The sequence below is a fragment of the Ochotona curzoniae genome, unplaced genomic scaffold (genome assembly GCF_017591425.1).
Source record: "Ochotona curzoniae isolate NIBS_2020 unplaced genomic scaffold, NIBS_Ocur_1.0 contig_2210, whole genome shotgun sequence".
In the NCBI taxonomy this organism is placed as follows: domain Eukaryota; kingdom Metazoa; phylum Chordata; class Mammalia; order Lagomorpha; family Ochotonidae; genus Ochotona; species Ochotona curzoniae.
In genome coordinates, this window is record NW_024465369.1 from 5196778 (window position 1) to 5212589 (window position 15812).

The 15812-nt window shown below is 37.9% G+C and overlaps 1 protein-coding gene across 1 annotated transcript in view; it reads left to right on the forward strand.

Moving 5' to 3' along the window:
* Positions 1–15812, forward strand: part of THSD7B (thrombospondin type 1 domain containing 7B) — a 717619-nt gene that overhangs the window by 674442 nt on the left and 27365 nt on the right. Inside the window, exons 19-20 of the mRNA XM_040971516.1 lie at positions 1811–1928; positions 10250–10395. Coding sequence (XP_040827450.1) covers positions 1811–1928; positions 10250–10395 — 264 coding nt within the window. The remainder of the gene's footprint in view (positions 1–1810; positions 1929–10249; positions 10396–15812) is intronic.

Below are 15812 nucleotides of genomic sequence, written 5' to 3' on the forward strand. Positions count from 1 at the left end.
TTCTTTTTTTCCTTATTAAAATTGATTTATTTTTATTGGAGAGGCAGATTTCCAGAGAGAAGTAGGAGAGATAGAAAAAAAGATCTTCCATCCACTGGTTCACTCTCCAGTGGCTGCAAAGGTGAAAGCTGAGCTGATCCGGAGTCAGGAGCCAGAAGCCGCTTCTGGGTCTCCAACATAAATATAGGTTCCCAAGGCTTTGGCTCATCTTCTGCTGCTTTTCCCAGGCCATAAACAAGGAGCTGGATGGGAAGAGGAACAGCCAAGACACAAAGAGGCACTCATGTGGGATCCTGCAGTATGGAGGTAGAGGATTAGCCATTTGAGCCATCATGCTAGAATCCCTTCTTTCATTTACAGCTGAATAATAGCATTTGTTTATCCAGTTGTCAATTAACGGCCAGCTGTGTTACTTCCATATCTTACCTATCATGAGTTTAGCTGCTCTAAACATTGGTAGGGGCAGAGATAATTCCTTCATATGCTGAAATCATTTTGAAGCTGTTTCCAAAACAATTGCCAATCAAGAACAATTGCATCTCTCTCTCTCTGCTTATCTCTATCATTTTTTAATTTAGAAAGAAAGAAGAAAAAAGAGGTGGTGAGGAAACAATCACTGTATTCTCGGAATTCTATGAACTACACGCAATCTGTTCTCTCAGTGTTATTATGTTCACATGAGACTTGATGAGAATGATATTGTTGAAATTAGCATGAATTAGCTGAGATTCTGAGAATGTAATGTAATAGTAAATTCTTTTTAAATTAAATGTAGAAACTTTAAAATAAAATGAGACAATCCCAAGCAATATTTAGTATGTACAATGAAATCTACTTTCATATGAAGAAAGATACAAAGTATTCATTGATGGAAATCAGTTTCTTGACTTCCAAGCAGCATATGCTGAGCACACACTTCAAGAATAGTAATTTTTTAAAAGTCTCAAAGTAAAACCAAGGACATTCTTCTGATATGTAGAAAAAATGATCAAAGTATTAATCTAACTGAAGTGTCCATATATCATAAGTGGATCATAAATCCCATGGTAGTCATTTTTGTTTTAGCCACCTGGTAAGTCATTACACCGTAATCATTTATTTTTTGCTTGTTGCAGATACCCTGTTAATATTTAACATGGATTGAATGTCAAAGTTCCCCTAGTTTTAAGTATACAAATAGTGTAACTCCTAAAACATCTTGCGTCATGACCATAAGATTCTTTGCTGCCTTACTCATTCACTAGGATCTCTCGCTGAGATATTAGAAAATGGGTGTGCTTTGTCTACATGCTAATTTCAAGAGGAAAATATGATATGTTACCCACTTTTCCCAAAATGAAAACCAGTCTGTTTTTATTCCTATTATTCCTGGTTTATACACTGTAGATACAATATTGATTTTGTTTTCATTTGTATTTTATTATTCTTTCAAGCTCAGCCAGAGAAGAGCTTTGAGCCCCTTCTGTGTGTTTGGCACATCTGGGACTCCACAGTACCATCACTTAGGGATGAATTGGCTTACTGGTTCTTTGGTGCCTAAACAACAGGACAGGGTTCAGTCATGTGACTTCTTTGCCCAACACCTTAATGGCTACTCTAAAGATTAGAAATTTATAAAAAGAAATTTGAATTGAAAAATGTTTGCATGTGGAATAAGGAAAGTGATTATTTGCCATTAATTTATATAAGAAAGAATAAATATTCCTTTCCAATGTGTGGTGATATTATTATTGCAGAATAAAAGGCAGCTGTTCCCATCAAAGGAGAAGGATTCAGTTTGGTAGTGATATGATTACATTTCTATTCACAGCGTAATTTGGAAAAGCCCCAAAGAATGAGCATCCCTTGTTTGGTGGAATGTGTGGTCAACTGCCAGCTTACAGGGTGGACGGCTTGGACAGAATGTTCGCAGACCTGTGGCCAAGAAGGTATTTGGGCTTCTTAACATTTTTATATACAAGAAGGTTAATTTTAAATAGGCCTTAGCTTGATGTATGAATAACATAAATTATTATAACCAATTGAAGGCAATGGGAAGTTTTCCTTGAGAACAGATAGGGTATATTCTGGCTGAGTGAAGTGGGGACTGCTGGAGCAGAACTGACCTGAAAGTAGTTCTGGACTTGAAGGAACTACTGAGCCTATGGAAATGTTTATTCAGAAAGCCATAAACAAAAAACAAATCTTAACCAATAGATTTTAACACATGCCAGTAATTTTGAGACTCAAAACATAGTTGCCTACTCTTCCAGCTAAAATCCCAAAGCACAGAGGGTTAATATAGTAAACTGGAGACTTGCTTTTCATTCAACAAAAGGTAGGAGTAGTTTGTGTTTCAAAAAACCATTTGAGGACAGAGGCTGAACAAGTTGTGGCATTTTAATATAACCAAGTTTCTCTGGATGATGAAACAAGCTGTCTCTGTAGACATTTGAACAGGCTAGGTGGGAAATGGGGGCTTCTTTTCCAAACACATGCTGTTACACAAAATCTAGCCCCATGTGTGACTCACTACAATGTGACAGGAAAGGAATCCTGGTTTCTGGGTGGCCACTTTTCTGCAAAGCATTACAGGATGGGGGTTAGGGAGTATGGAAGTTTGGTGTCCTTATAGCACTCACCTCCACAATGTCAGCATTTCAGTGAGTGAATCATGCCAGTCCATGGATTCTCAGAAGCTAAACAGGTAGGACCAAGACATGTGGCTAATGGAGAGCAATAGTGCCCTTGTTGCACTTTCTAGGATCCTTTAAAAAGCCTTCTTTGCACTCATCTTTTAGCTAACACCTTATCTTTTTACCCTAAAGTCCGTACACCATACATCTAGGGAGATATTTTACAAATGAAAATCCTACCAAGTGTTTTTCAGTTGAGATATGAGGCATTCAACTACTCAGTTTTCTATTCAACAAATGTGTATGTGCTATTTAGGGTTCCAAGTGTGAGAAATTCAGAAAGGGAAGGTGAGTTATGGGATAATTTCCCTAATCTCTGGAATTCACAAATTAGTTGAGAGACCACAGATGATAAACAAAGAAATATATAATACCTGTCACAAAATTAGTTGTCATTCATGTTAGGAATGCCTGTCATCCATCAGAGCAATTGGTTGTTCCTTTGTCCCGAGGTGATCCACTTGGCTGTCTCATAGCTATACTCCTGCAGACTTGTCTTCAAGGTATGCATGAATCTTCTGAAAGTAAACGGTAGTATGGGAGAGTAAAGAGAAGATGAATTCCTATATTTTTAGTTCAGGAATCTATGGATTCATACCTTTCCTTCCCTTTTATATCCATCACCCTCCACATTCCTGGTGGCCCACCTACTCCCGGTATTTGTCACACCTTTCATTATATCGTGCTTCATTCTGCCTTTCAATTTTTCTCACATGGAACATCTTCCTTTACAAATCTGTTTTATAGCACCCATTGCAAACCAACTCTAGCTAGATTTTGAAGATCTATTAGTGTGACTGGGAATCTTTTCTTTGCCCGTAGCTATTTTGATCTTGTGATTTATGAGATACAGTCATATAGTTTAAAAAAGACGGCATGATCCTTTCGATGCAACGATCTGAAAATGTGTGAATTCAGTTGTTTTTTTCATTCAGTGAAGATCTGTAGAATGTATGCATATTAGCCTGGCATATAATGGTATCCTCTTTCATTGTCAGATGTGGCAGTGTGAAAAACAAACTATATGGTAACCCTAAGTTTTTGGGTTCCATTCTTCCAGGCAAGCGTATAGGATAAACATGTTCATATATTTTGCAAGTACTTGTTAGTTATGTTCTGAATATTAGGTGCTCTCACAGAAGCTGGGACTGGCATTGTGCATGCACCAGATAAAATATCAGCAAATCTAGCCCCACAGCTTCCCCAAAACCTAGTTTGTAAAGACTTTCTGGTGGGGACAAGGCTGAAATCAAGCAAACAAACAAGCAAATGAATACAAAATGACAAACACAAAATTCTAGGATAAACATAAAACTAAATGTGTGAATTACATGTATCTCACAAGAGAATGGAGGCCTGCAAAGGTCACTGAAGGGTGGAATTTATGTCAAAGTTGAATGACAAGGTGGTGCCAACACTCTTGTAACTAGTGTTTTCTGTTCCATGTTAAACTTCTAGAATATTTTTTTTTGTCTGTTTATTGTGTTCAAGATTCTATGTTAGGATGTGTAGTCAAAACTGAATGATTATTAAATTATATTTGTTTCTACCCAAACTCTGTCTTGAAAAAGAAAGTAAAGCAAGTTGAGAAGTTACAATGAGGTTTCCATTGGATTGTTTTAAGGTGACTAATTTATTCTAAAGGTAAAATGATAGAATGAGAGCAGAAGGATGAGGGTTAGAGGGAGACAGACCACTAAATCTTCCATCCACTGATTGATTCCTCCAAATGCCAGCAACTGCCAAGGCTTTGCCAGGTTAAAGCCTGGAACCAGAAACTATCCAGGTCTCTCAGGTGGATGACAAGAACCCAAACACCTGGACCATCCATGTCTGCTTTCCCAGGAACACTAGCAGGGGGGATGCACTGGCACTGGTTGGGACTCAGCCTGGCCCTCAGTACAGAATTGCAGTGGTTGCCTAACCCATTATGCCACAATTCTGACCCCTCATCACCTTTGTATCTGAAGCACGTCCCTTAAGCTTTTGTGGTCCTATTTATCATATTGTACCTGGCTATCTTCCTGCTGTGTGGTGTTCTTACTCTAATCTGCAGCACTACTTTTCAAGGACTATTCCCTTGAAGGTGGACAGCCATGCTTACCAAGTACAGAACTTCTATGTTTTCATCCTCCCATGGCACAACTTGAAAATAATACATGACCACCAATAATAGAAAACAGATATGGGTGGCACAGGTAGACTGCTCTCTTTTTTATTTTGTGAAGATTTGTTCATTTTTATTAAAAAGGTAAATCAGATTTTTGGAGAGGAGGTACAGAGAGAAGTTTTCCATCTACTGTTTTACCCCTCAAGTGGGATTGACCCTTTAACGTACACCTGAAGCTTGGCGTGTACTTTCTAATTGCATTAAAGATTTGAAGATCAGAACAGTTTGAATTCAATCTGTTTCAAGGTAGAACAATTCTAAGCTTCCACTAAAGGAACTTTGAGAATAGATTTCAAAGATCAAAGGTTGCATTATTTGTGCCTCATATTTGGACTAGGCATGTTCTTTGACTATTGAATTTTCATCACTTCTGTGGAAGGTAAAACTCATGAATTATTCTTAACTATCATTTAACTGATACCACTCTAATAGTTATATTAATTGTAGGCCATGAGTTTCCGTTTTAAATATTTTAATAAGCATATAGAAATTATACTATTTCATATACTATTCCAATTTTACAGAACATATGTAAATTTGTAATATTGTCTATGTGATAGAATTCAGCTTATCTCTTATTTTCCAAGATTATATGGTATTTTTCAGTCAGTGGAGCCTATAATGAAGAATTAGTTTTGTATTAACTTGGAAGCACAACAACTTTGTGATTTGCATCTTTTTTCTTCACATTTCAAGAGAAAGCCAGAGACTCTTACCTTTGGTATCTACTTAAAATTTGATCAACTTAGCATTCCTTGTTTAGCACTGTCTGTTGATTATAACAATTTAAACTTATCTGTTATCAAATAGTTCATTCCTATACCAAGAGAAGAAGCAAGGGAATGGAACAGATAAAGCCATTCCAGTCTAGTCAATGGCTAGGTTCTAGATTCTAGTCTAGAAGCTCTGAATTTCAAGGTTAGCTTTTACAGTAATAGTTGAAGGACGTTAAGCTGCTCATTTATCCTTGGCTAAGCTCCCTTGTAGTATTTTTCATCCATAATATGATGAAATAGCAGAGTGATTCCTTTTCAGTGCCTGTTGGCCAAGGGTACAATTATTGATGTAACTATCACAATAGCACTATGAATGCAGGCCTCATTTTACAAGTAAGGTGACAAATAAGTTTCCTGTGAAAGATAACTTACCCTCACCACCAGGTGAAGGTCTTTTGAAGATTCATTTGAAAGGCAGAGTCACATAGATAAGGGAAGGTAGTAGGAGAGATCTTCCATGCATGTACTTTTTCTCAAAGTACCCATATGAGCCAGGCTTGTGTCAGGCCAAAGCCCGGAGCCCAGTTTCATCCACATCTCCCATGTGGGTTCAGGGGCCCAACCCATGAGCCATCTTTCACTGCTTTCTCAGAAACATTAGCAGCGAATTGGGTTAGAAGGGGAGCAGCCAAGATTCAAAGGCACCTATATGAAATTGTTCCACTATGCTTACCCCACTGCAATAGCATAAATGGCACCTATAATCTGGGCCAGTAACTAACTTATGCTTTTCTTGAAAAACATAAATAAGAAGATAGAGTTTGTTTTTCTTGGTATACAATATCTTGAATTCATTCTCAGAGCAGGTAAGTTACTCTAAGGAGCTCACATCCTTTTGCAACTGTAAAGTTGAGAGAACTGTTTCCCACTACAAACTTTTGGTGCCAAGTCTTGGATTCTTCCCAACATGCATCAGCTGTTTGGAAATTCTATCCCTTTTATGTCCCATTTACATCACAATGAAATCTAATTCTTAGAAACTCTAGTAAATCATGCTGGAATAGATATGCTTATTAAAATTTTATTGACTTGAAAAAGAAGAGACAGAGAAATCGTTCATCCATTGGTTATCTTTCCATATGTGGCAACAGGTGGGGCTTGGGCAGGCCAGGCCAGGCCAGCAGCCTGGGACTTCATCTGGGTCTCCTGCATGGATGATAGGAACCCAAATACTTCAGTTGTCACTTGATGTCTCTCGGGGTACATTAGCAGGAAACTAGAACAGAAGCCAGAATTTGAAACTGGGAGATCTGGTCTAGGACATAAAATTGCAAGCAGCATCTTAGCTGGCACTCTAAATACCCATCCAATACATCATAATATAAAATGTCTTTCATTTGGCCTTTTCCTCTACTGCTTTTTTTCTCTTTATAAAATGTGCTCTCGTGAAATAGTTTATTCAGGATCCTACTGTTTCATTGTGGAAAAGCTTTTGTTTGATTGAATATTTCCTCTCATCTGAGTTTTAGACTCTCACATAATCACTGTTGTGGAAAATAGCGTGTCCCTTGTTGATAGCATCTGCATTCCATGTTTTTTAATTTTTTATTCATGATTTCAAAATTTGTAAGAATATCTAATTTGAAGGATATGTCATCAGCTTACTTATTTTATATGATGAAAGTTTCCTAGACATAAAACCAAAGGAACTCACTAAAAGGTCCACTAGTTTTTAGACACTTTCTTGTGTTTTGTAATGATATATTTGGTTGATCTTAAAAATGAATCAACTAAAAGTAATGATATTCAAAATGCATACTTGCTATATATATATTGGTATGCATATATTGGTTTTAGAAATGTTCTTGATAGGAATAGGATTTGCGTGAAGGTGCCATCTTTGTATTTGTGTGGCAAAACATAGCAATCACATGGCCGTGCTTCCCATGAACGGACTTAAGACATCATTATTCCCAAAAGTAATAGCATCATTTTTCCCTGTTTAATTAATTAGATTTCCTCCACCCCTCTGTCCAGCAGAAACCATCTGTCACATTAATGGAAGTAAATAAAACAATTCTGAAGTGCTGGCCATGAGCATGCCATCAATTTAAGAGCAAACTGGAAGTCATTTGATTATAGCTCAGTAGAGCCTCTTTGGCTGTGAGAAAGGCCACACCACATTGTCATTATTGTTACAAAGACAGATAGAACAAAATGCAATCTTGATGACATTAGGATAATAGATATATATAAGTCAAGAGAATAAATCTAAGAAATAATTATGAAACTAGAGAAAGTTTAAGCACAAATTAATGCAAAATCCTGAACCAAATATGTTTCTCAGGCAAAGATACCATTTGTTACAAAGGAAGACTCATCTGAAATGATTTGATTTGAATGATGCTGAAACAAACATCTGTCCATTGCATCTCCCCACACAGAGGAGCCCAATGTCCTAGGATACAGGATGGGTAGATTCTGCCATTCACCAAATTAATATTATCACTGACACAGCTTCTACCACCATGAAAATGTCTTGATGTCTTCTTAGACTCTTGAGTTAGCCTGGTTGTTCTGTTGCTTCTGTTTATCTTTCAATTCAGTTAAAGCCTAAGCTTCTATTGTAAAAACTGTCTGCATTTGTGTTTTGTTTTGCAATTCACATTTTTTTTTTGTAAATTTCAACTACCTTTAAACTCCCTATGCCACAGTTTCTGGAACTATAGAAGAACAGTAAAATTTTCCTCTTGAGTTATTATACCTGTTGAAAGAGTCAGGGCATCTCAAGGAGCACCTGTTTCTAACCTCTGGATAATATTCAGTATTATCTCAATAGATGCTTTTACTACTATAGCACCATATTTCCAGATAATATAAACCATATGGGTAATTTAAGAAAATATAAAATGAACAAATATCCAATCTAAATGTACATAAAGTCCTGTGTACCAGGGACAGAAATTTAAACCTCAAGAAATTTAGAACCCAGTGATTAGAACCCCCCGGTTTTTTCCCTTAGGTCAGCTCAGGAATTAATCACCCATCCCTATCTGAGATGGGATTCTGGTTGGCAGTAGGAGGTCTAGTCCTGACAGCCCTGCTCACTTCCCTCTGAGGGAATCTAATACTTACTCTTCTTACAGACTTGCAGTGAATGCTGTAGAGTGATCATGAGCTTTCTGTTTCTCTTAGGACATCAAAAGGTGTCCAAAAAAGTCACAAACAATTGAAAGGTGTTTATTTAGTTGCAAAGAAAGTTTGAAGTTCACGTATGATTTTTCACAATATGCCTCCCTCCTTCATATTATGTGCCAAAATACTCTTAGCTTTTAAATAAATTTTCCCATGAACTTTTTGAAACACCATCAGCGATGCAAATCTTTGCTCTCAGCTATATGCCTCACAGTACTACCTCAGGCTTCTCTCTTCCTCAGTCTTTCTCCAGCCACCCTGGCCTTGTGTCAGAGCCTCAGATGTGTTACTCCCTTTAATCTTGCGGTCTCTTTACCTTCTCACTCCTTTGCTTGCCATCCTCTCTCTACACATCATGTATGAACTACCCCCTTCAGATGTGTGCTTTATATTCAGTTTTTCAGAGAAAAGATCTCAAATCTTTCTCAGAATGCTGCTGTATCATCCATTCTGCTAATACCTTCAGTTTTCCCCTTAACATGGATCACATACCCGCTCTACAGTTAGCTGTGTGTAAGCAGCAACAGGATATCCCATCAAATTACTACCAATAATGAAATGTACTTTATATCTCATTAGTAAGAAAAGGTAAGGACAAGAGCAAGTGGGAGGAATGAATATGGGGGGGGGGCAGAGAAAGAGAGAGAAAGGCACACCATCCTCTTAATGAACACATGTCCTAATACCCAGGAATGGGAGCAAGGTACTAGGGATGACACTGTTTTATAGGACATAATAGATCCTTTGGGGAATGAAATATTAGTATTTGAATTAGGTTTTCATACATCATGGTTCCTTCATACAAGACAACAACTTTAGCTGTGTTCACTGAAGAAATAACTTTGGGAAATTGGCCATATTGAATCAACTGAGAAACACTATAGGAACCTTGGGGTACCACTTTCCGACGGAGTTCTTTTAGGGTCATTTAGACTAGGCACAATGTTAAACTAACTAATTTGGAGTTCAACAGACAAAAAAGATGAAACTACATTTGTTAGCTATTATACTCCTAGACTAAAATATAAATCCTAGGAAACCAAAATATACCTCTGACAATTCTATCCCTGTCCCTGACACAAAGCAAGATGCCTTACTCATACTATAGCATAGTAAACAAATTTTTTCCAATATGTTAGTATTCTTCCAAAGTTTACTGCATCAGTCTACTTGGCAATAATACAGAAGTTAGACTTAGGCACTGGGGCCTCAGAAAAGACTATAATCCTTGAAAAAAAAAAGAATTTAGACTTACAAATTGGACTTGGAAAACAGGCAAAATAACTTAGACTTTCAGCATTATACAGTTTTAGACAACCTGTGTCTCTACAGACATCTAAAATAAAATATCAGGCAAAGGCTGAATGTGGGGATAGGACAGATTCCATGTGTTATAATTAAGATGTAGCATGTGTGAGGCAATATTTTGTTCTTCAATTCCCTTTCCAAGGCAAATGGTAACCCAAAAGCTGACACCTCCCTTATCATTTTAGGTCGAATGAGCCGGACTCGATTTATCATTATGCCAACCCAAGGAGAAGGACGGCCATGCCCCACAGAGCTTACCCAGCAGAAAACCTGCCCTGTGACCCCCTGCTATAGCTGGGTCCTTGGTAACTGGTCTACATGTAAATTGGAGGTAGGTCACGCAATGACAATTAGAGAGATGCTTCTTGGTATGTCCAAAGCACACATCTGGTCAAACCTATGTGCTGATGGAATAAATTTCACCAGGATTCTGGCACAATGTACTTTTAATGCAATGGAGTACCTAGAAAAGCATAATTAAGGGACTCAACTTCATGCAGAGTGACATTTGCTGGGAAAATAAATAGCATTCATTAAGCACTAAATTATAATAGACCAGTTCATGGGACTTCCAGTCTCTTTGGCATCCTCAGGAGTTCACTATTATTTTCTTGGCTTGTTGAGAATATCAAGTATTATTTAATTAGTCAAAATCCCAGTGCTGTGCAAATGCCTAGCTTGCTTTAGGTTGTCTTTCTTAGAAATGCATTTTAAGGCTTAGACAATTTTGTATCTGGCCAGGAAACCAAAAATGGATGAAAGTCATCTTTTAACACTATCACATGAACCAAGGTTACTACATTTTCCTCAATGATTACTTTTTATTGGCCTGAAATATAAATGCCTCGAAACATCACAATATATCACATACCTCAAGCTTTTGCTTCATCAGCAAAGATCCTTTACTGCACTTTCTGGTTTCATGCTCAAGAAAAAAACACATTGATTTTTTTTCTATTTTCTTCTTTTATTAGCTTATCCTTTCAGTTCATTTTCCAAAGCATATTTTACTTTGGTAGTAACAATTTTGACTATGTGTTAAGAAATCTGCAGAGTATTCTCCTAGAAATGTTTAGCGTTCCTATCAGTATGACATTGTCACACAGCATTATTATCCTGCAAAGCTAAATGCCCATATATTTTAATAGGACCCAGAGGAACTAAAATTTGTGCTACATTTATTCATTCTCCTTTGCAGAAAATAAAATAACCATGCTAATTGACTCACTCAACAGTAGACAAATAGCTTCAACTAGTAATAGTTTTGTCTGTTTGCCTAAGATTTTATTTCTTAAATCTTCAGCAGTTTTTCAAAGGTATTTGGAGTCAACATTAAGAAAATAGAAGGAATGTGATTGTGATACCTTTGACAGAGAGGGAGCAATAAGCTCTAAGATTTCAGAAAGCTCCTCCAGCAAAGGCAAAGGGTGGAAGGGAAGGAGTTAGCAAGAATGGAATGAGAATGGAGGGAGCTATGGGTAGGACAGAGGCCTGAGAAAGTCCATACTCCAAGTTGCAATTCACAGAAAAGGACTACAGAACCTTATGTATTTTTTCACATTCCCTTTTCCATATTCCCAGGTATCAGGGCCCTTTGTTAGCAAATAAAACTGCCAACATGTCTCATAGGAATATGATGAAAATGTCAAATATAAAATTTTGCTGCCAGGATCATGGGTCCAGGAATTATGTTTGTGACCATTCTGTGTAGAGTAGCTAAAGGTAGGTGTGGGTTGTCGCATCTGTTGGAGTTACCCAATCTTAGAGTCCCTAGAAACCTCAGGACAAAGTGATTAGCTTTTGCCTCAAGAGATTTTAGAGCTGCCTAGAATTTGAGATCAGGTTAGGAAGGACTTCTGATCAGGAAGAATCCTTGCACTTAGATCTAATCCAGATAGTTATCAGGAAAGCAAATCTGCAATTATTCCACAATGTATGCCTACCCAAACAGAGCCGGTAGATGTCCCAATGTTGAAGTAAAATTGAAGCCATTTCGTTAGGGATGGGCCTTTGGCACTGCAGTACAGATGCTAGTTAAAATACCTGCATCCCTTACCAGTGTGCGTGAATTCAGTAGGCAGCTTCACTCTTGATTCTAGCTCTCTGATAATGTAGGTCCTGGGAAGCATCCCTGATGGATCTACTTATTGTATTCCTGACATTCAAATAGGAGATGTGGATTCAATTCCTGGCTTTAGCTTCATCACAACCCAGCCCCAGCCATTACAAGCTTTTCAGAATTGAGGCAACAGATGGGAGTGTGTGCTCTCTCTCTCCTGCTGTCCTTCATGTGAATTAATATTTATCTTTTACAAAGATGCTATAATCAGGGACTGCCAGTTACTATGTTTTTCCACTTTATGTTTAGTCATTTGGGAGGATCAGAGGATGAGCCACCACTTTTGATGCCAACATGCCATTTCTGAATGCTGGTTCAAGTCATAGCTGTTCTGCTTCTGAGGCATTATTTGTTAATGCATCAGAGAAGGCAATGGAAATTTCCCAGGTGTTAGGGATCATACCACCTATATGGCAGAACATGATGGAAATTCTAGTTCCTGATTCCTAATGGGCTCAGGTATGTAGATTGCAGCCATTTGGGGAGTGAGCCAACAGATGCATCTCATTTGCTCTCACTCACTTCTTCATCAGTCTCTATACATTGATCTGCCTTTCAGGTTAAGAAATAATTTTTAAAAATAAGATAAAATAGAATCAATAGTTAGAAACAAGAAAGCTCAAAGAAGACAATGCTAAAATTTGGAAATGATGGGTTAGACACTCAGTGATTGCATTGAATAGAATTGTTACAAACAGAAATGCTACATTAAGAAAAGCATTCGATAAAGGGACTCACATGATGATAGCTGATCACACTGCTTCCTGAGTTCCAGGTACACTACTAGTTTTCCTGCAGCTTAAATGTTAATTCTTTGTGAGATAGGCAATCCCGTATCTTTTCCATTGTCTTCAACATTTTTGTGGAAGCTGGGTATTTGGAATGTCATGTGGGTCTTCTCCCACGAAGGAAGAACTGCTCCTTTCAACTCCAGTTGTGCCTCTCTTTATCCTGAATTGCTCTATCAGGTTGACTCTATTACACTAAGAGTGGGCACAATGCTTGGGTGAGGGCCCTGCCATCCTGAAATACCGAATTATCATGGCAAAGACTTGTCTATGGCACAGTGGTTGTGCCAATTCTGCCACTAACTTTGGTGGAAAGAGATTAGTAACTGATTATTTGTCTTCACAACACAGTCTCCAAGTGTTTTAAAATCTACATCCAGGAGTAGCAATCTCAGGCTTTCAGAATGACCCCTTAGCCTCATCACTGCAGATAGCAAAAAGCACAGATGCTTGAATATCTAATGGTAGAGTGTGTGGGATCTTCAAAATGTTAATGACAATGCATATAATGAAAAATCTATACATGCTTCCAACAGTTTCACAGCAGAACAAATTTACTTTTTAATTCCATTTTTCCATTAACATTGCAGTATCCTCATATCTGTGTACAATGTACTGTATCCTCTGATATACTTAAATAATCTCTAGATTACTGGTGATACCCAATTCAATGGAATTGCTATGTAAATAGTTGTAACTTTTTAGGAAGTAATAATAAGCAGAAACTGTCCATAATAAGCACAGATCCATTTTTTCTTCAAATATTATGGTTTGTATTTGGTTTGAACGAAAAGGTTAGGAACCCCTGAGTACAGAAAACTGACTGGATCTATTTTGCTAGATGTTTTCATAGGGACTAAGCTACATAAAATATTTAATGTAGTGCCCAGCATAAGAGTCCTGTAAGTGATGCCTGCTGTTATAATGCTGATGAAAACTGGGATGATAATTATTATCACCACCCACCGATCTACATCTGAAAGACTTGCCAATTCAGTGTGTTCAAGGCCTCCATTTTGGTCTGGACACTGGAGAGTTGGTGAGAGAATCCTTGCTGTGTACAGTATTGCTCTAAGAATCCCTAGTCTATTTTGTGCTCTAGTATATGAAGTTTGTGAGTGTGGGTGAGTGCCTGCTTTTTGAATGAAGTTGTCATTCTGAGGCTCATTTTAGGTTGGATATGGACTGATTCCCAAAGTTTGTACTAGGAGCATCTTGTATGTTTTGGTTTTCAAAATAATTCTAGGTGTAAGTTCACCTTGTCATTTTTTATACTCTTTTTCATGCTTTGTTTCATGAGGACCAAACAGAACTCTATGTCTCAGTTGTATCTTGTCAGGATTTCCAGGTATCAGTGTTTTCAAATTTATTTTTTAAAATTATTTGTATTTGAAAGGCAAAGTTGCAGAGAAGGAGAGAGAGAGAGAGAGATCTTCCAGGCACTGGTTCACTCACCAAATAGCTGGAGCCAAGCCAGTGTGAAGCCAGGAACCAGGAAATTCTTCAGGGTCTCCCATGTGAATGCAGGGTCACAAGGATTTGAGCCATCCTCCAGGCCTTTCCCAATCTATAAGGACGGGAAGTGGAACAATCAGGACTAGAACTGGCACCCATATGGAATGCTGATATGTGCACACAGAGGATTAGCCTGTTGAACTACAGCAAATCTGTATTTTCAGATTTCAGAGTCTTCTTTCCTAGCAGTCAAAGTCTGATTTCCTAGAGAGAAGCATACACTTGGGTGTATCTGCAGGGGCTCAGGATTTGGAATAGTCAACTGTGAGAGAACCCCCGTCCTAATAAGTAAATTAATTTTATACCTGATTTTCCACTTTTTAGGGAAGGAACCTTTACTGAAATGTTTTTTTTTAAGTGTTTATTTTGAATGAATACACTTTGAGTTGATGTTGAACTTCCATGTGTTTAAAAATTTTGAATTCACTTTATTTTAGGGCGTTTTCGACGATCATTTTGAACAGCAATAGAAATGGTTAGAACTATGAGGAGGAGTGCAGAAACTTTCATTTGTTGTGATCTCAGTGTCTGAGTCATTTCTAACTCCCCATGGTGAAACATATGTTGTGGTGTGATCGAAGTCTGGCAGGGTGAAGATCAGGTCCTGAGAACTCTGCCCCCTTGAAGGGAATGGAAGCCACTGTTAAAAACAGAGCTTATTCTCCCCCTTGACCATGTAGAAATGTCTCGATGTCACCAGTTTTGAGCAACAGGCCTTTATCAGACACCAAATCTGCTGCACCTTTGAGCCCGGATTTCCTAACTCGCGGGAAGCAGTAGGTTTCTTTGTCTATAAATTATGCAGTCTAAGGCAGTTTGTTATAGCAGACTGAGAAATCATTTTAGATAAACAACTCATATTTTTTGTCAAAATATCCCTAAAACAGGATATGATGTTCCAACTTCAACTGCCTTCTGATATTCTATACACTTGAATTTGATGCAATTTGGAGGAGTGCAAACTGTACCTTTCCTGTTTTGCTAGTGCAATAGGCCTCTTTTATCAGAAGGCTTTACATTCTGAGATCCCTAACAGATGCCAAAATCACAGATCATACCGACCTGTGTGTATACTGTTTTTTTCTCCTATACAGACCTAGCTGTAATACAGTTTAATTTATCAGTTAGGCACAGTAAGAATTCATAACTAACAATAAAGCAGAAAAATTATAATATGTCCAAGCAAAATTGTTACCACCATTAGTCTTATTTTGGGGGGAGGGGCACTAGAAAATGAAACAGCACAAGCTCTACAATGCCTTGGCAGTTGGTGTGGTACTCAAGGCAGCTGGACAGTGACTAACAACCGGGTAGTGTGAACAGCAT